Here is a 20,775-nt window from a genome sequence, read left to right on the forward strand (position 1 = left end):
CGGAGAGGGAGGAGGGATTGGAAATAGGGTGCGTGACTTTACTCTGTAAACCGTAAAAGGCTGAGGGATGTAAGGGTGGATTGTCCATAGGCTCTGCTCATTTGGTTTTCTGGCTGTCATTCGGTCATGGTCAGTAATTAGTCGTTCGTGTCCAAATGCAAAGGGGTCTGGGGGAAGGAGCTTAGCAGCAGCACCTTTGTGAAAGAGGCTCTTTATCAAATCACTCATGTGCTGGGCTACCTAAGAAATGCAGGAAGCCAAGTAGAGTCTGGAGAAGGAGGGATGATACCTAGTTCTACTCCAATGTGATGCTCAAATCTATTCTCGCCTATTGTGTTCCAGGGAGGCACCTCACTAAGAGGAATATAGACATGCTGGATAACAGGTGGTAGCAGGAGACATCGGGGGAGCCCCAGGACTTTAATCAGAAGGGGAGAACTCCGGGAGGAAAGTGAAAGCTGTCTCTGGGTTTTGTAAATGTTCTTATGGAAGATGGATTTTGCTGGTGACATGTGTCTTTCCAGAGGAGCATGGGCACTTCACAGGTGCAGGTCTCAGCTCATCAAAGGCAATGTTTCCCAAACTTTGCTGCAAATTAGAATCACCTAGGAAACTTTTAAATCTCCCATTCCCGAGGCTGTACCCGGAACCAATTAAATCAGAGTCTCTCTGGCCTGGGCCCAGGCATCAGTGTTTTCAAAAAAACTCTCTGTGTCCCAATGATTGCAATGGGCAGGCAAGTTCACCAAGCATTGATCTACACAAGGATGGAGAGCATCGGAGCTAAGCACAGAAGCAGGGAGGTGCTAAAGATGTGGAGATTCCCTGCCATCGAAGCTGCTCAGGCCCAGGCTGCCTGTCACCTGGTGGTGATGAGCTCAAGCCTTCCAAGATGGTTAAAGTAGACAAATCTCAAGCTCCCTCCCATCCTGGAAGGCTGAGTCAAGGCTCTGAGGTGAAGGTTTTCAAATTCCTGTTATAGTTCCAAGGAACTGTGTGTTCAAATGAAATAAAATATTCAAAACAAACAAAGGAGGAAGGAAGTGGATTCCCTACAACCCCACCCACCCACCGAAGATCAATTCGACCCCTGAGGAGACTTCATGGAAATCTGGGAACTTAAGGAAAATCTCTAGAACTCCCAGGAACACAGTTTTTATTTTATTTTATTATTTTATTATTTTATTTTTTTAAAGACTTTATTTATTTGACAGAGAGAGACACAGTGAGAGAGGGAACACAAGCAGGGGGAGTGGGAGAGGGAGAAGCAGGCTTCCCGTGGAGCAGGGAGCCCGATGCGGGGCTCGATCCCAGGACTCTGGGATCATGACCTGAGCCGAAGGCAGACACTTAACGACTGAGCCACCCAGGCGCCCCAAGGAACACAGTTTTTAAAAACCACCAATTTAAGGGAAGGGAAATAGGACTTCCACAGAAATGAAATTTGCATTCAGCCATCTGTATTTGGAATCCTGATTATTTTGATGACTAGAAGTAGCAAATTCCAAATGGAGGAGAGCCAACATAAATGACCGTGGGCCTGAACTATTTGTTAGTTGGGAACATGAAGAGCATCAGCCAGCGTGTGGTTAACCCCAGTGCCTTGGAAACTAGACCCAGATCTTTCTGCTTATTATCTCGGTGCCACACGTAGGATATAAGAGCCACTTCCTCCAGCTCACCAAGGTATTTCCAAAAGGAAGAATGCTTAAATATTATTTGTTGAAAGTTCCCAGGCTTTGAATTGCACAGACTCTAGTTTTTGTACCAAAGCTATAACTTACATGTGAAGAACAAAAGGCAGCCTAGTAGAAGGGAAAGGAATAGGAAGTGAGGACAGAGAGGTGGAGTCCTGGTTCTGCTATTATCCAACTGTATGAATGTAGACAAGTCACCCAATTTATCCATTTCCTCCTCTCTAAAATGGAACTCATAATACCCGCTGCCTGTTTTGGATTGTGAAGTTAAAAAAGCCAAGGTCATATCCTTTTAAGTTATAAAAAATATGCATGATGATGGACAGCGAAAATTATAACATTGGAAAGATCTCAGTGGATGTAGATGTAATAAATGTGGCAAATATAAATAGGGGAGGATAAAAGGACCTATATGTTTTCAAGAACTCTACATTTTATTTGAAGTGGTAAATATTAACTTCAAGTAAACTGACAAATGAGGTTTGTTATTATAATCCCTAGACAACAACTAAAAAATAAACACAAGAGAGGGGCACCTGGGTGGTGCAGTCTGTTAGGCATCCGACTCTTGGTTTCTGCTCAGGTCGTGATCTCAAGGTCATGAGATCAAGCCCTGCATCTGACTCCACATGAGCATGGAGTCTGCTTGAGATTCTCTCTCGTCTCCCTCTGCCCCTCCTGCTCATGCTCTCTCTCAAATCAACTTTTTTTTAAAAAGTAACACAAAAGATGTGACCAGTCAATAGATAAATTATATGGAAATCTAAAAATTATTCAAATCCCAAAGAAGGGAGGAAAAGGGTGAGCAGAAGAACAAAGGAAGAAACAAAAACAAAAACAAAAAACCCAGAAGAAACAAACAGAACACACATAAAATGGTAGAGCTAAATCCAATCAATAACTATGTTAAATGTAGATAGTCTAAAACACCAAATAAAGATAAATGTTGTCTGATTGGATTTTTAGCAAAAGGCCAAATGCTATCTACAGAAACCCACTCTAAATGTAATGATATAAGTAGACTAAAAATAAAAGGTTAAAAAACAGATATGCCATTGAAATACTAATCAAGAGAAAACAGAGTGGCAATATCAAGATTACACAAAGTAGACTTCCGTACAAGGAAAATTACCAGAGATAAAGTAGGAAAGTACATAATAATAAAGGGGAAAATGGCCAAGAAAACGTAACAGTGATAAATGCATATGTACCTAAACAAAAGCCGGAAAACACATAAAGCAAAAACTGATAGCACTGAAAGGGGAAACTGAGTATAATCCACAATTATACTCAGAGACTTCAGCATTCCTCTCAAGATAATTAATAGAACAAGTAGACAGTTTGATTGGCATTTATACAACACTTCATCTAACGGCAGCAGAAATACACTTTTTTTCCAAGTACACATGAACAGTCACCAAGATAAACCATATTCTGAGCCACAGAACAGACCTTAACAAATTTAGTATAATTGTAATCATATAAAATATGCTTTTTTTTTTTACCACGATAGAATTTAACTAGAAATTAGTCACAAAGAGATCTGGAAATTTCCCAAATACCTCAAGTAAACGACATATGGAAATGAAACACCAGAAGTCTAAGTTCAGAAGTCTTGAACTGAGAAAATATTTTGAACTGAATGAAAGTGAAAATACAACGTGTCAAAATTTGTGGGATCACACATGTCTATTGCACGTAACTTACAATACAATCTGAAAGCAATAAGAGTAAATATAACAAGAATGATGCTTAAGTTTTGCCTAGGGATTTTCATCTGTGTGTATCCTATTGTTTATATCAAGTCTGTATCCCATTTTTCATATAGAAATAAATTTCTGAGCTATTCTAATTTTTTTTTTAAGATTTTATTTATTCATTTGAGAGAGAGAGAGAGAGAGCACACAAGCAGGGGGAGCCACAGAGGGAGAGGGAGAAGCAGGCTCCCCGCGGAGCAGGGAGCCCGATGCAGGGCTCGATCCCAGGACCCTGGGACCATGACCTGAGCCGAAGGCAGACGCCTAACGACTGAGCCACCCAGGCGCCCCATCTGAGCTATTCTAAATAAGAATATGCTTATATGCAAGTGTGTATATACACGTGTACACACACGCATGTTCTCAAACACTCACACACACAGGTGTTCAGAGAACGTAGATTGGATATCATATCCCTGGTTCGTACAGCGGCCCGTGTCTCGAGTTAGCCTAACTAACCTCTAGAGCAGTGCTTATCAAAATTGAGTTTAGAATCACCAGGCGGCCCCACTTCCAGAGATTCTAGTGCAGGAGGTCTGTGGTGGGCCTGAGAGTTTTCATTTCTAACACATTCTAAGATGATGCTGATGCTGATGCTGTTGGCCCAGGGATCACACTTTGGGAACCATGGCTCTACAGCTATGTCATCCTAACTGGACTCTATCATCCCTTGGTGCTCAAAACCCCAAGCACAGCAACACTAACCAAATGGGGTTAATTCCATTCTGAGCTCCCCCGCTGCATTCCTTACCCCAATTTGGAAATGGAATTAAAGCAGGGAAGTAAAAAAATCAACTATATTCTTGGAGTCTGAACTTAGTGAATATTTCCAGGAAGAAGAACAAAACTAGATCTCCTCTCCCCACCCCTGCCCCGGGCTCCAAGGAAAGTGTAAGTAAGAAAAGTAAGAAAGCTAAGAAAGCAGTTAGAGAGATGCAGATGAAGAATGGCTGAATGTTGATCATTCCTGATGCTCAATGATGGGTACATGAGATTTTATTTTACTGCTTTATTTTTAATATATTTGACATTTCCATTTTTTTAAACGAAGAGGTTTTTTTTAAAGATTTTATTTATTTATTTGAGAGAGAGACTGAAAGAGAGAGAGCATGAGAGGGGGGAGGGTCGGGAGGGTCAGAGGGAGAAGCAGACTCCCTGCCGAGCAGGGAGCCCGATGCGGGACTCGATCCAGGGACTCCGGGATCATGACCTGAGCCGAAGGCAGTCGCTTAACCAACTGAGCCACCCAGGCACCCTAAACGAAGAGTTTTTTAAGAGAGTAGGCTGCGAATATAACAGAAGATGAATGTGTGCTAGAGGAAAACGTAAATGCTATTTTTAAATTCTCAAGATGGCGAGAGAACAATCCACTTCATTAGGGTTTCTTAACTTTAAGCCCATACTAGCCTAGGAAAGTTAATACTTTCTAGAGACTAAGGATTTAGCCCAGCGTTGTTCTACTGCAAGTCCAAATGTCTTTGAAATTTTGTTTTCTCTTCCAAATGTGATTTTGCATTTTAGTAAGTATCCATTGGGTTTCATCTAAAGATAATGTTTTAAATTATTATCATCATGGGAAAATGTTTCCTACCTATTCAACTAGTGGATGGACAAGCTGCCACCTTTAGATATGTAACCCTTATAACTCCAAAGACCTAAGTGGTTCAGTCTTAGAGGAGTATCACATGCAAGAATCATGCTCAACAGTCAAAATAATTAAGCAGGAATTTCTTTCTCTAAGTTTGCTTTCCAAGGCATTCAAACTGATAGGTAATTATTGCTCAGAGTTCTTATACTCAAAAAACATACCTAGGTTTAGGTTGCTTTCTATCCATACCATAAAACCTTTATACTAAATTAGCATCAAAGTACATCCTATGTTTTTTTAGATTAACTGCCTTTGCAGTTCACTAGTTAGGGATGAATTACTGCTGCCATCTTGGAACCCCCCGCACCACCACCATCAGATCCATTTGGGAATTTCCCTCACATGCTCGAATTTTTTCACTGGATTCAAGTTATGCTTCAAGCTTCCTATTTTTGGCCACCAATTTTTTAACTGAAGTATAATTAACATGCAGTGTTATATTAGTCTCAGGTGTTATAATGATGCAACATTTCTATGCATTACTCGTGCTCACCGTAAGTGTAGTCACCATTCAAAGTTATTATGATATTATTTGATATATTCCCTATGCTGTACTTTTCATCTCCCTGACAATTTTTTACTTCTTTAAAGATTTATTTATTTATAAATAAAGGAGGGACAGAGGGAGAGGGAGAGAGAATCTCAAGCAGAGTCCACGCTGAGCAGGGAGCCCTACGCAGGGCTCCATCCCAGGACCCTGAGATCACGACCTGAGCCAAAACCAGGAGTTGGACACTTAACTGACTAAGCCACCAGGAGCCCCCCTTATTTTTTTATAATTAGAAGTTTATACGTCTTAATCCCCATTATCTATTTCACCCATCCACCCCTACCCACCTCCCCTCTTCTCTGTATTTAAGAATCTATTTTTTTGTTTGTTTGTTCATTTGTTTTGTTTAATAGATTCCACAAAGAAGTGATATCATATGGCATTTGTCTTTGTCTGACTTATTTCACTTAGCATTATACCCTCTAGGTCCATCTATGCACTTGCAAATGGCAAGATCTCATTCTTTTTTATGGCCGAGTAATATCCCATTGTATATACATATGCACCACATCTTCTTTATCCATTCATTTACTGATAGACACTCATGTTGCTTCCATATCCTGGCTATTGTAAATAATGCTGCGATAAACATTGGGGTGCACATATCTTTGGAATTAGTGTTTTTGTTTTCTTTGGATAAATACCCAGTAGTGGAATTACTAGATTGTATGGTATTTCTATCTTTAATTCTGTAAAGACCTTACTTCTAAATAAGCTCACACTCACAGATTCTGGATGGACATGAATTTTGGGGAGACACTGTTCAGCTGAGCAGAGTCTCTGTGGCTACGCACACGTGAAGTGCACACAACAGCCCAGTAGTATTCATTACATTCTTCTTTTGTTCATAGGGCACTTTCTGTTTTATAGAGTATATGTGTGGGGTGTGTGTATGTTTGGGTTGTGTTTCTTTGTCATGGTTGTTTGGGGGTTTTTTGCAATCTAGTGACCAATGCTGTAAATCTTTGAAGCCTGCTTTTGGGGTGGTGCCAGGCCAGCGAGCGAGTGGGCTAGCATCCTGCATACAACTGACTGCTGCGGCCTTCCTCCCTCAAACCAAGCAGGTTACACCTCCTAGGGTTTCACTTCTTACTGGATATGCAGGATGCTCCTTTTTTATGTTTTCTGATCACCGATGTGGAATCCTAACACAACTCTGTGAGGTCACCACAGATGTTCCTTAATGAGAATGTTTGGGACAAAGCTGACCAGAGCGTCCAGGAGACAGGAAAGGCTGAATTCTAGTCTCAACTCTGACATATTTTTTTTCCTGACATATTATTTTTTAGACAGCTCCTAATTTTCCCTGTTTGTGCCAGGGGGAGGATGCATTCTTGAAGACATGTTGCTACATTTCACCTACATTTGTCGGCCCTGATAAACTATTGATAAGGTAGCTCTTTTTAAAAATAAACCTTCTTGGGCGCCTGGGTGGCTCAGTTGGTTGAGCGACTGCCTTCGGCTCAGGTCATGATCCTGGAGTTCCTGGATCGAGTCCCGCATCGGGCTCCCTGCTCGGCGGGGAGTCTGCTTCTCCCTCTGACCCTCTTCCCTCTCATGTGCTTGCTCTCTCTCATTCTCTCTCTCTCAAATAAATAAATAAAATCTTTGAAAAAAAAACATTTAAAAAAAATAATAATAATAATAAAAATAAACCTTCTTGGCTTTGTCAACAAATACTCATTGAGCTTTTTCTAAATACCAGCTCTTTGTTGACACTGTGGACCATAAAAAGAAAACCAGTCCCCACAGGACTAGGAGATCAGATAAGTAAACTGAGGCAGGTGTATGCCATGGAATATTATGCAACAGTTAGAAAACTCTAGTCATTACAGAAACAAAGGTAGACTTTAAAAGCAAAGGGTTGTTGGAAACATGGTAAATTTACCTGAATTCTGCATACACATATATATCACATCAGTGTAGGTGCTTGTTGGGATGGGCAGGGTGATGGCAGTGGGAATCCAGTGTGAAGGGGAAAAGTAAAATAAGGCAAGCGAGGTCTTGCCCAGCAAAAGTGTCATAAGCTGAAGAGTTTGATTAATGTAACTGTCTGCCCCTGAAGTTAAAAAAATCTTGCGGAGTTTACAATCAGCATTTAGAATAGTAAAACAATGAAGGCAGCAATGGATGGAGTGTCAGAAAACAGGGCATAGACACCAAGAGTAGGGTTAAGAGGTTGGAAGCAGGAAAGAGCAACGCTAGAATAGGACCCTCAGGATGAGCTGGGGACACTAGCCGTACTCAACAACCTCTGAGTGTCTTTTTGTCAGGTACTAAATAAGACAGGGCTCCTGCCCTATGAGAAGTCACAACTGAATTTTTTTTTAAAAAGCAGACATACAAATTTCTGACATTTTCCACATTTGATTGAATGCCAACAAGGGGCTGTGTGAAGCAGCTGAAGGTAGGGCGGATCACACAAGACCTTGAGTGTGAATCAGGGGAGGGTGGGCTTTTTCCCTTGGCTTGGAAGCTTGGGGTCCGGCGGGAGACAGGAGGAAAGGTGCACTTCAGAAGGTTCATCTAGAGTGGCACGTAGGGAGATCCATGATTCTCCGCCGCGGTCCAGCTGTGAGGCAACCAGAGAACAGAGACAAGAGGCCACTGGGCAGGAGAGGGATGGAGGGGACCACAGTGGCAGCAAAGGGGATGATACGCCTGATGAGTGATCAGCTAGCAGGGAGAAAGTTAGGAAAGAGCAGAAGATGGTTGCCAAAACTTGAACCTGAGCAATGGGAGAACAGTGTTTTAAATGGAGGGGTTAGGAAGCAGGCTCATTTAGGGTGAGAAAGATGCTAGGTTTATCCCTAGATGAACTGAGCTGTAGTGAGGCCCTTTGCAGCAATTAACGCTTCTGGAATTCTTTCTAAAGGAAAGTACTAAGCATGGTCCTTCCCTGCTCCCAGGGAGTAGACTTTGGAGCTATGACGGGGAGAGAAGCCCTGAGACCCCCTGGGGCCGCCGTGGCGGACCTGCTGCCCCTGAGGGTGGGAAGAGGCATGGTAGGTACTCAGCAACTGTGGTGTGAATGAGCTTTGGGACTTCTTATTCAGCAGCAGCGTTATCTCCAAACAGATTTCCACTGTCATTATCCCGATCAACATTTTTTCATGGCTTCCAGTGCCAAAACCCAGCCCCACAGTCAGCCCGAGGTCTCCCCTTCCCACCCCATGTCCAGCGGTGCTCCTCGCACACCCCCACTCTGCTCCAGCCCCCAGCACCCTGGGTGCCCTCTAGCACCCCACACTGTCCCTCACCCCTCCAAGGTCAGGCCTGTTCCTGCCCCAGCCTTTGTCCACACCGTTCTCTGTCCCCAAATGCCCTCCCCTGTCCCCTGCCTGGTGACCTCCTCACCCTACCAATTCCTGCTCAAATGTCACCTCCTCTCCAAAATCCTCTATGTGCCCAAGGAAATTCTGACAGCCTCTCTGTTTGCATGTTATCAGTATGTATCCGAGCTCCCAAAGTTGTGGGTGGTCTTATCTTTGTAGCGCCCACCCCCCAGTGCCATGCCCAGCTTATTTTCTTACTTAAACCATTGATGGTATCTATTTCATACAGCATTATTTGGGGCTTAAAAACACACAAAGTTCCTTTATAGTTAGTAAGTATTCAAAGGAAATTTGGAGTCAAAATAAATCAAATGTTAATATTTTAAAGAATGAGAATTAGCCATACTTAGCTATAATTTAGCAATGAAATAAGAACAAAGACTTGGCATTTCCCCTTATTCAACCTGTGATCATAGCGTGTCAAAGGGAGAGCCAACCTTCTTTCTCTAATACTCTGATTTTCAGTCCAACTGTGTTGCATTATGTTTTAGAGAATCACACAGGCTCAATTCTTTCCAAACCCAAAATGCCAAAGCAAATCTGAACTGAAAAATTACTGTGTGATATGTATGTATATTTATTTAACAGAAACCGTAATTTGAATACTTTATCAAACTGGACCTGGATTTACCTAAAGAGAAATACTTGTGGGTTTCTTTTTTTAACAACATTTTTATGCATCACTGCACGTATTTACCATTGTGGTCAAGAGGCATGGAGGACATTTGTGAGATTGGAATTCTTAAACAGGATTATTCAGATATAAGCAGGACTTGAAGGAGTTTCCAAGAATCTCTTATCTCAACTCCAAGGTTAAAATATGATAGATCAGAACAATACAGCTCATAACTTACTTCTATTCAACAAGCATTTATTAAGTGCCAACCAAGTGCCAAATAGTGGGCAAAAATGTATATGTCACAGTATCTGCCTTTAAAGCACTCATCTTTGGGCACCTGGGTGGCTCAGTCGTTAAGCGTCTGCCTTCGGCTCAGGTCATGATCCCAGGGTCCTGGGATCAAGCCCCATATCAGGCTCCCTGCTCCACGGGAAGCCTGCTTCTCCCTCTCCCACTTACCCTGCTTGTGTTCCCTCTCTCGTGGTGTCTTTCTGTCAAATAAATAAATAAAATCATTAAAAAATTAAAAAATAAAAATAAATAAAGCACTCATCTTCTAGCAAGGGGGTGCATATGTAAATATATAAGTGCAGGGAATATATATATTATACATAACATATATATATAGTGCAGGGAAAATAAACTTAATAGAAATCAACCATAACATATATGTTTGTCTAGATGCTACTTCCTTCTGTCCCCGTCAAATTTGGACTCTAAGCGTTCTTCATATTCAGATCCTAAAACTTACTCCGAACCACTTCCGACCTTGGGCAGTTTTGTGGGGCATCACGGTGAGATACATAATTTCAAGATCATGAATTCACGCTATCTCCAAGTCAAATCCATCCCCACAGGGTTCTGTCTGGCCTTCCCCCATTCCACTTTTATGTCTCCTTCTCCACAGTGACATCCCTGGCTCCCAACATCAACTCCAGGGTACAACCACTTTGGAAAAATGTTTGGTAGTGCCCACTGTAATTAAGCATATATATACCCATAATCCAGCAATTCTACTTCTGGGTATATCACCAGGAGAAATGAGGACTTATGTCCAGCAGAAACATACACAAATGTTTATAGCTCTTTTACCCATAAGAGCCAAAAACTAGAAACAACCCAAAAGCGAACTGATAATAGAAAAGGCAAATAAATGGCATATTCATATAACACTAAGTTGCTATGAAAAAGAATGAACTACTGGGCACCTGGGTGGCTCAGTTGGTTAAGCGACTGCCTTCAGCTCAGGTCATGATCCTGGAGTCCCGGGATCGAGTCCCGCATCGGGCTCCCTGCTCGGCGGGGAGTCTGCTTCTCCCTCTGACCCTCCTCCCTCTCATGCTCTCTGTCTCTCATTCTCTCTCTCAAATAAATAAATAAAATCTTTAAAAAAAAAAGAAAAGAAAAGAAAAAGAATGAACTATTGATAAATGCAACAATTTGGATGAATCTCATGGGCATGAAGTTAAGTAAAAGACGTCCACACAAAAGAATATGTACGGTATTATTCCATTGATTTGAAATACAAAAACGAGCAAAACTATAGTGTTAGATGGCAGAGTAGCGGTGAACCGTGGGTCTTGTAGGGACAGAGTAATGACTTTGAGGGGGCAAGAGGTTGCTTTCTGGGGGTCTAGATGGTCTTTATTCAGGTAGTAGTAACACAGGTGTAATACAAATATAAAAAATCATCAGGGAGGGCACCTGGGTGGCTCAGTCAGTTAAGCATCTGCCTTCGGCTCAGGTCATGATCTCAGGGTCCTGGGATTGAGCCACACATTGGGCTCCCTGCTCAGTGAGGAGTCTGCTTCTCCCTCTCCCTCTACCCCCTCCCCCCTGCTCGTGCTCTCACTGTCTCTCTCTGTCTCTCTCTCCCAAATGAATGAATAAAGAATCTTTTAAAATAATCATCAGCTTATAAACTTATAATTCAAATACTTTCTTAGATGTACTATATCCTAATTTTAAAAAAATTAATACAGAGGGGCGCCTGGGTGACTCAGTCAGTTGAGCGACCAACTCTTGGTTTCAGCTCAGGTCAGGATCTCAGGCTCACAAGATCGAGCCCCGTGTTGGGCTCTGCCCTCTTTGGGGAGTCGGCTCAAGCTGCTGTCTCCCTCTGCCCCTCCCCCTTCTCACACGCTGCCTCTCTCTCTCTCAAATAAATAAATCTTTTTAAAAATTAATACAACTACAAATTGGGCTGCTGGAAATTCGCTCAACTGAAGTGACTTACTCAAACGAATCTCACATGTGTTCAGGAAGTGACAACGACATCAGAACTTAGTCATCTGCCTGGCAACTGTTGCTTTTCTGTCCTAAGACACATGCCACATCTGTAATGTGAGAATAGGGGAGAAGTGTGCATCCTTGGATTTGACAATACTGTATGTGGGCTTACCCAGTGTCCTGAGATCATTTTTTATTGTTGAGCTGAATTGGACTCTCTCCCCACCCCCGCCAGGGTCAGTCACAATCCAAACCCTTAATGGCGTCTGCCTCGTGTGTATATAGGATTCCTGGTGCCCTCTAGGATTGCTTACTGATCACGCAATCCCTGGGAAGGTTGGCTCTGGGAATCCTAAATGCCCACAGACCGGGAGGGCGGGCATGGCAGTGAGAACTTCAGTGGTAGAGTGGAATGAAGGCCACACCCCCAGACTGTCCCTTGGTCTTCTCCACTCTCAGCGTCTGCTCTGTTGTCCAGGCAAAGCCAGATATGTGAAGTAAAACCATGCTTCCCTTGATCGAGAAGCTTTCTCTTTTGATCAGGACTCAACAATAAGAGATGGTTATAACAAAAATTAAAATATAATAAAATAAGAGTGGGTTTCCAACTTTAAATGCACCATAACCACGTGGAGGGCTTGTTAACCCTGGATGCTGGACCCCACCCCTGAGTCTCTGAGTCAACCAGCCTGAGCCTCTACCTCTAAGAGCTTCCAGGAGGTGGGTTTCTACTGGTCCGGGGACCAGTCTCTGAGAACTACTGGTGTAACGGGAAGAAGATGAAATCAGAACATCAAAGTTCAAGTCCTAAACTACCAACAATCTGTGAGCTTGAGCAAGAAATTTAATCTCCCTGAGCCTATTTCCTCATCTGTATAATAAAGGTAATATGTGTCCTGCTTGCCTTATGCAACTGGCTTTCATGGTATGTGAGTACATTTCTGCTTTGAAAACCATAAATCATTAGGCCAGAAGTCCTTCACTTTTTTGTGTCACGGACTCCCTTGGCAGTTTGTGGAGACCTTCTCAGACTACTGTTTTTAAATCCATAATATAAGATATAGAAGAGTACAAAGAAAACCAATTATATTGAAATATAATTATCACCATATTTTTAGAAAACAGATTTGCTTCTTAGTAATTTTTAGTAGCATGTGCTTCTTTAACATTAAAATAGGAGATCTCGGGCGCCTGGGTGGCTCAGTCGGTTAAGCGACTGCCTTCGGCTCAGGTCATGATCCTGGGGTCCTGGGATCGAGCCCCATGTCAGGCTCCCTGCTCAGCAGAGAGTCTGCTTCTCCCTCTCCCCCCCACCCCCACTCCCATGCTTGCACTCTCTCTTGCTCTCGCTCTCTCTCTCTGAAATAAATAAATAAAATCTTTCTTAAAAATTCCAAAATACCTGTAACAGCTGTAATGTCATATGAATACATGTGGATTTCTATTGATGACACAGTCACGGTACTGCTAGTATTATGATTGGTCGCTGAATTTATAATAGAAGGAAGGCTACGATAAGGATGTAACTGACAGACCTCTCCAAAGTGGTCATATGATGTGAGTAGGCGTGCTCCATTTTCAGGACATCCACATTAGCTAACATACTCTGAGACTCACTTGGGTTTGTGCCCACGTGTGAGCTTCCATGAAAGCTCATAGACTGGAGCAAAAATGGCAGGGCTCAGCCCTCCAGCGGGCCTTGTGGTGGTGGCCAGTGATGTCTGTCTGACCCCTTCGCCCTCGAGCTTGTTATGCTACTTCCCAGATAGCTTCTAAGAACTACTGAAACTTGGAATTTTGTTAGTGGGAGGAGTCGATTTTCATTTTCCAAAGGAAAAAACAGGGACGCCTCGGTGGCTCAGTGGGTTAAACGTCTGCCTTCGGCTCAGGTCGTGATCCCAGGAGACCCGCATCTGGGTCCCTGCTCAGCAGGGAGCCTGCTTCTCCCTCTGCCTGTCACTCCCCCTGCTTGCACATGCTCACTCTCTCTCTCTCTTTCTGTCACAAATAAAATCTTTTTAAAAACCTGAATAATTAAAAAATAAATAAAATAAAATAAAAAATAAAAAAAGGATAAAACAGATGTCTAGATCACAGTGATCAGTTGGCCGTAAAGAAACCACCTTTCTTGTTTGGATGCGGGAACCAGTGGTTGGGTCGGCAACAGCGGGCATTAAGGTTGTGGGATAAATTGAGAAGCAGGACTCGGATGAGCAAGTGATTCCTATATGGATCTCGGAGAAGGGCGTTGTTGGTGCACATAGTTTAGGCCAAATACATATACCCAGCGTTGACAGCTAGAACGAATAAAATCCATATGTCAGACAAGAGTGGAGATTTCCTCCTATTGACGTGGCTGTGACAAGCTTCGCCAAAGCTTAACCTTCTGTGACCACGCCCACTTGCAAGAGCCATGAGTCACCTGCACCTTTTTGTGGGGTAGTTCTGGACACCCATTACATAGCACTGGAACTGCTTACAGGCCCATAAATTGTAGGTGCAGCTGCTTTCAATATGCAAGCCCAGGTGGGGGCTAGTGCTGGACCTATTTCAGAAGCTAACCTGTGGGCATATGGAACCGGGCCCTTGTCTGCTAAAAATCTCCCACAGCCTTTTTTTACGCTTTGCTATTATACGGTGAAAGATTCATCTAAACCCCGAGAGCGGGTGCTTGGGTAACAGTAGTAGATGGTAAAAAGATTCGGGGTCCCCGTGTTTTATTTCCTGGGAAACTCATGCAGCTTTCTCCTGTACAGTATTTCAGGTGGTTTTTTTAATGGATTTTTGGGGGGGGGGTTTCCAGATAACAACCTCTTCTACAAGATTGCCATTAAGAGCAATAAAATCTTAGCCAGAACCAACCTCAGTTCTGAGCTTTGGATGCTCTGAATGGGATTTTAAGAAGAACCAAGAAAGAAAGGGAAAATATGTATATCCCTCGGGAGTATTTCTGCTTGTACCATGTCCTTTATGTTAACTAAAAAAGATTTAAGCTTTAAAGAAGGTAATATATGCATATGGTAAAACAAAATTTAAATGGCAATAAAAAGATATAAAATGTGAAGTAAATGTTTCCCTTCTCATCTCACATCCCAAACTAGTTCCTGTCCCCAAATGTTAAGAGTTTTATGATATTCTCTGAAAAGTTTTATGCATGTGCATACGTCTTATGTATATGCTATACACAAATGAGATCATACCAAACATGCTGTTCTGCATTTTTTGTTTCATTTAAATTTATCACGGAGTTCTTCCCATACCCCCCCACACAGACCTATCTCACTGTTTTGGGGACCACATGGATCCCACTGCATGGACATTCAGTATGACAAACTATGTAAGCAATCCATATTTAGGTTGTTTTGGGGTTTTCTCTTTAAAAAAAATCTGCAGGGCATATCCTTGTTACAAACACTTTTGTATACTTATGAAAGTATATCCCTCAAAGTGGTCTCCTACAAGTACAATTCTTGGGTTAAGTGTATAGCACTTAAAGTTTTAGCAAAATATAACCAAATTGCCCTCCAACATGGTTGAATCGGGTTACCTTCTACCAACAATGTTATGGATGTTTGCTTACTCACGCACCTGCCGATTCTGGCAATATTAAATGTTTTCAAACATTTGTCAGTCTGGTGGGTCAAGAAGATACCATTGCAGTTTTGATTTGCATTTCTTTTTTTTTTTTTTTTAAAGATTTTATTTATTTATTTGAGAGAGAGAGAGCACAAAAGGGGGGAGCCGGAGAGGGAGAAGCAGACTCCTCGCCAAGCAGGGAGCCCGATGCGGGACTCGATCCCAGGACTCCAGGATCATGACCTGAGCTGAAGGCAGTCGCTTAACCAACTGAGCCACCCAGGCGCCCGATTTGCATTTCTTAAATTATAAGTAAGGCAGGGCATCTTTCCATTTGCTTACAGAGTATTTGTACTTGGTTTTCTTTGAATTACCTGTTCATCATCCTTTGCCTATCTTTCCTTTGAGCTTGTGTCTTTTTCTGTTATGTATTTTTGCATTCAACAAATATGAATTCCTACTATATGGTAAACACTGCGCTGGTCACTAGACCTGTAACAGTGAGGGGAGCTTGCAGTGCTCTGGGAGACAAACATTAGTTCAATCATGTTCTGAATGGATGTGTGTACAGACTGAATTAAATGCCTTGGAGGAGAGGCTTTTGCATCCCTTAAGCACATAAAAAAGAGAAGGCCTGAACTGGGGGTTGGGAAAGACTCCCCAAAGGAGCTGACATCTAAAGAACAAATATGATTCCAGGTTCAGAGAAACGCTTCTGGAAGAAAAGAATGGATTGTGGAGGGAACATGATGTATTAGATGAGCTAAAAGGTGGCCAGGGAGCAGAGCGCAGACAAGTGTGGTGCACGATGGGGCTGCACCACATCACTGCGGGCTCCAACCTATTAAGGATTGGGGTTTCTTCTCTTACAGAAATAGGAAGCCATTAAAGGGTGTTGAGCCACAGCTGATGGTCAAACCTGCATTCTGAAGACATTACTCTGGCTGCAAAGAAGGGAAATAGCTAGATCAATTAGACAGTTTTCGAGTTAGTCCAGATGAGACCTGGTGGTGGTCTTGCCCTAGATTATGGCAGTGGACGTGGAGAGAAGTTGATGGGTTCAAGAAATATAGAGGAGGTCAAATAAAATTTGATGATTGGTGGGCGCCTGGGTGGCTCAGTTGGCTAAGCGACTGCCTTCAGCTCAGGTCATGATCCTGGAGTCCCTGGATCGAGTCCCGCATCAGGCTCCCTGCTCGGCGGGGAGTCTGCTTCTCCCTCTGACCCTCCCCCATCTCATGTGCTCTCTCTCATTCTCTCTCTGTCAAATAAATAAATAAAATCTTTAAAAAAAATTTGATGATTGGATTGGATATAGGGGATAAGGAAGGGGGAGGGGTCAAGGATAATTCCTCCATTTCTGATGAAGTAGGTGGTGGTACCACTTACTAACATAGGAGACACTGGAAGAGGTCAAGGGTGAGTTCAGTCTTAGACATCTGAGTGAAACTGTCAAGTAAGCCATCAGATAAAGAAGTCTGGGACCAGAGGAGAACTCTGGATTGGAAACAAATTTGGAAGCCAGCAGAATACAGTAATTAAAACCATGGCATAGATGAACTTGCCCAAGAAAGTACAGCACCCAAATCTTCATCCTCAAGGAATGCTAATAATTGGTAGCCAAGTAGAGAAAGATGACACAGAAAAGAAGAATGATTGAGCATCCCGAGAGCAGGAGGACAGCAAGCTGACTGTGGTGTCTCAGAAACCAGAGAAAGAATGTTTCAATTAGGATGGAGTGGTCAGTAGTGCCGAATTCTACTGAGACGTCTAGCAAGGGAAGGCCTGGAAGATGCCCGTTGGATTTAGCAACATGGAGGGCTTGGTGACATTAATTTGAATTGTTTCAATGGACTAGTGGGGTCAGGAATCAGGTTGGAGCTGGTTGAGAAATGAATGGGAAGTGAGGAATTGGAGACCATATGGACCACTCTCAAGTGTGATTTTTGAGAGAAAACGGCCCCAAACCTACTCTTCCTCAGTCTCTACTCTTGACCTTCTTTATCACTCAAGCTGAATTGATTTTATAATTTGGTATTCAGTGCTCCACAGCTGTGGCCATGGCAACCAGCCAGCCAGGGATGGAGTCTGTGGGGTCCCCTGCTCTAAATAGGAAGCTCTGCCACCCCGTGGAGCAGCTCTGACTCTGCCGGCCCCCGGAGGCCCACTGTAGAAATGCTGCTGAAAATGGGTTTAAGAAACAAAGGTTCCTTATATTTTAGAGACACCTCCTGAAAAATGTAAGGATAAATGGGGTCTGGGATTTGCAGAGTGAGACAGGATAAGCCATGAGTTGATAATTACTGAAGCTGATGTATACACAGAGGTTTATTATACTGTTCTCACTGCTTTGGTTTATATATAAATTTTTCCATAATACATTGTACAAAATTAAATTTAGTAATTCTGTGCAAGTGAAGTTGCAAAGAGCCAGTGACCATCACAGGCCCACTATGTATAAGACACTTAACACTGGATGTCTTTTAAACTCAATCCACCATTGGCTTGGGGGTTCAAAGGTGCCAAATGCCTAAAGGAAGAAAGTCAGCTCTCACATGCTGTCCTTTCTTCTCTCATTAACTGAACACTTTGTTCCTTGCCCCTATTCTCCTTTCTTACCTCCCTCCTAAGTGTGGATACCGTTCTATCGCTTCTCATCTTCATGAACTTGAACAAGTTCCCTCTCATCCCTGAACCATGCTCTGAGAGTTGGGGACACCTGCTTGGCAGTGTCATGAGGATCAATTTTGACTGTGTATGTGGGAGCATCTAGCCTCAAAAGCCCACAGAAGTCAGGAAGGTCATACAAATGAATGAAGGTGATCAGGTAGGAGAAAATCATGGGACCCACTTAGACCTATCTTTAGCTTTGTCACTTTTAGTAGACCTACCAGTAGAAAGAATTATAAGAAAATTTCTATTCTGTGAGACAAATAACAATGCCAGCATGATCATAGATGGAATAAATAATCCATAGTCATAAATGAATGGGCAATAAACTGAAACTTAGCCTCAGTGTCGGGGAGTCCTAAGGAGCGGTGGGGTTGGGGCAAACCAGAGCACACAGACCCCATCTAACGGGGCGGTCCTCCTCAGCTCCAGCTGGTTGCTGCGGTGAGGGGATGTCGAGCCAATGCTAACATGTCTTCTTGTTTTACATGACAAGCTAGAAGCTAGAGAACCCAAATTGGGTTTGGGTTTAATTATTTAAAAACAAAACAAAACACCATGAAGGCCAAACTAAGCTTATCTGTGGGCCAAAATCAGCTCCCAGGCTGCCCATGTGCAACCTCTCACCTAGATAATGGGATATGACACAGTTCCCCTTTCTCTCCTTTCCTCTTCTTCTTCTTTCTCCTTCCCCTCTTCCCCTTCTCTCCTAACCACTCCCACTCCTCCTTTCTCTACTAAGTCCAAGTGGTGGAAGGGATTGAGCTGGTTGAAGAAAGTGGTCGAGCCCTAGATGCCTCACCCCCTCAGGGCTGAGCTCAGTGCCTGGCACATAGTGGATCTTCTCCATAGTAGATCTTCATAGTGGATCCTCAGGAAACACTTTGATGAATTTAGAATAAGCCAGTTCACTTTCTTGTGCACCCCGTGGGCTTACTCAAGGAATTGTCTTATTGTTCTTTTTGTTGTTGTTGTTCTTGACAGCTTTGCGAAGTCGTTCTGGCCGCTCCATCATCAACGGGAACTGGGCAATTGACCGGCCTGGAAAATACGAGGGCGGAGGGACCATGTTCACCTACAAGCGTCCAAATGAGATTTCGAGCACCGCTGGAGAATCCTTTTTGGCTGAAGGCCCCACGAATGAGATCTTGGATGTCTATGTGAGTTTGGATGTTTCTGGACTGTTGGGATTTTGCATCTTATGTTTCTTCCAAGGACCACACTTAGCACAAATAAGCAACAAATTGTTGCCTGTGCTCAATAAAACCATTCGAGCTGAGCCTTTGGAGATGCCGAGGTGCTTGGCATTCATTTTTGCCACTCATTTCTGAATGTACCTAGCTCACAGAAACCTTAAACTTTACCAGATGCTTATTACCCTCAGAGTTTATTGACCCCCTATAACCATTTTCACTTGTTGAACCAAATCAGAGGCAAAACATATCCTTTATTTCATGAGCATTGGCTCCCCTCCAGGCACTTTTCTCCTAATGCTAATTTGGCATGTTTTCTTTTTATGGCAAAAGAAAGCAAATGCCCTAAAGCAAGACACGACCGCTCAAGTTCCCAGCCCTCTTCAAATTCTATTAAAGCGAATGAAGAAACAAGAGCTCCAGAGTACTCCAGATGATACAATAAAGCTCTGAGTAACAATATAGAGGTTTACTACAGGTTCCTTGCCTGGTAGAAGACAAAATGTGGGATTTATTTTACAAGAAACTAAATTATGAAGTCGCCCCAGAGTTTAAAATGGTCCTTATTTTTTAAAGAAAGCACTAAGATCCAGTCTTCTTAAAAAGATCAGGAAATAAAAAAAAAAAAAAAAAAAGTGACAAGAAATAAAAGCTCGAAATCAGGTTTTGACAAAGACGACCTCACCCACGGATCTGCCTTCTCTTACCATCTCCAAAGCCATGCAAATCTACATGCTAGTTTGCTGTGTTAGAATTTTATAAATATTAGTTCTCCAATTATATAATTACATGTTCATTCCTGTTGGGCCTGGTGGCTCATAGACTAGAAACTATAAAAGAAGCCTTGTTATAGTTAATTTTGAATATTTTTTTTAAGACTGTCCAGTTGGTTGTTGGACTTCAGGTAAATTTCAAATGGCATCAGGGGTAAAAAACCCTGGTCTTTAAGGGCCCACTGTGGGTGGTCTAGGATGTGGTGGCCAACAATAACTTCATAAACGAGACAAGGTTTGCACTGGCAGAATGCTCATGCAGAAAAGGCATAAGAGAGGCGAGGGGGGTTTCCGGCCTCAGACCCACAGTCAGAATATGTGAAAAGAGAAATGAGGGAATTGGGGGTAAACAGTGGAGCCAGGGCCACACCCCTTCATCCCTTGGGGTTCTGTATTCACCACCATGGTTCCTGGGTGTCAGGAGCTCAGTGGTTCTCATGTCTGCCTTCCCTCGGGTGGTTTGTAGAATGGAGGCCCCATTTCCCCTGGAGAGAGCTGGTAAAGGGATGATGGTGGACAGAACAGACACTCTCATGAACCAGCAGGACCCACTGTGCAGGGGTGACTGGGAGACGCTTGTGCTTTTAAAGGATCTAAGAGACAGCTGTGATTCTAAGCTCCTCCTCCAGATGAGGAAATCAAAAACTGTGAGACCATGGGACTTGCTCTAGGTTATACAGCTGGTCAACAGGAGAACCCCTTTAGAAAGCAGTAGAGGCAGAAATATC

At 42.9% G+C, this 20,775-nt stretch overlaps 1 protein-coding gene across 1 annotated transcript in view; it reads left to right on the top strand.

Annotated features, from left to right (window-relative positions):
* THSD4 (thrombospondin type 1 domain containing 4) overlaps positions 1-20,775 on the top strand; it is a 574,978-nt gene that overhangs the window by 507,403 nt on the left and 46,800 nt on the right. Inside the window, exon 10 of the mRNA XM_034994843.1 lies at positions 19,066-19,241. Coding sequence (XP_034850734.1) covers positions 19,066-19,241 — 176 coding nt within the window. The remainder of the gene's footprint in view (positions 1-19,065; positions 19,242-20,775) is intronic.

The sequence above is a fragment of the Mirounga leonina genome, unplaced genomic scaffold (assembly GCF_011800145.1).
Source record: "Mirounga leonina isolate KUSES-001 unplaced genomic scaffold, KU_Mleo_1.0 Mir_91, whole genome shotgun sequence".
Classification (NCBI taxonomy): Eukaryota; Metazoa; Chordata; class Mammalia; order Carnivora; family Phocidae; genus Mirounga; species Mirounga leonina.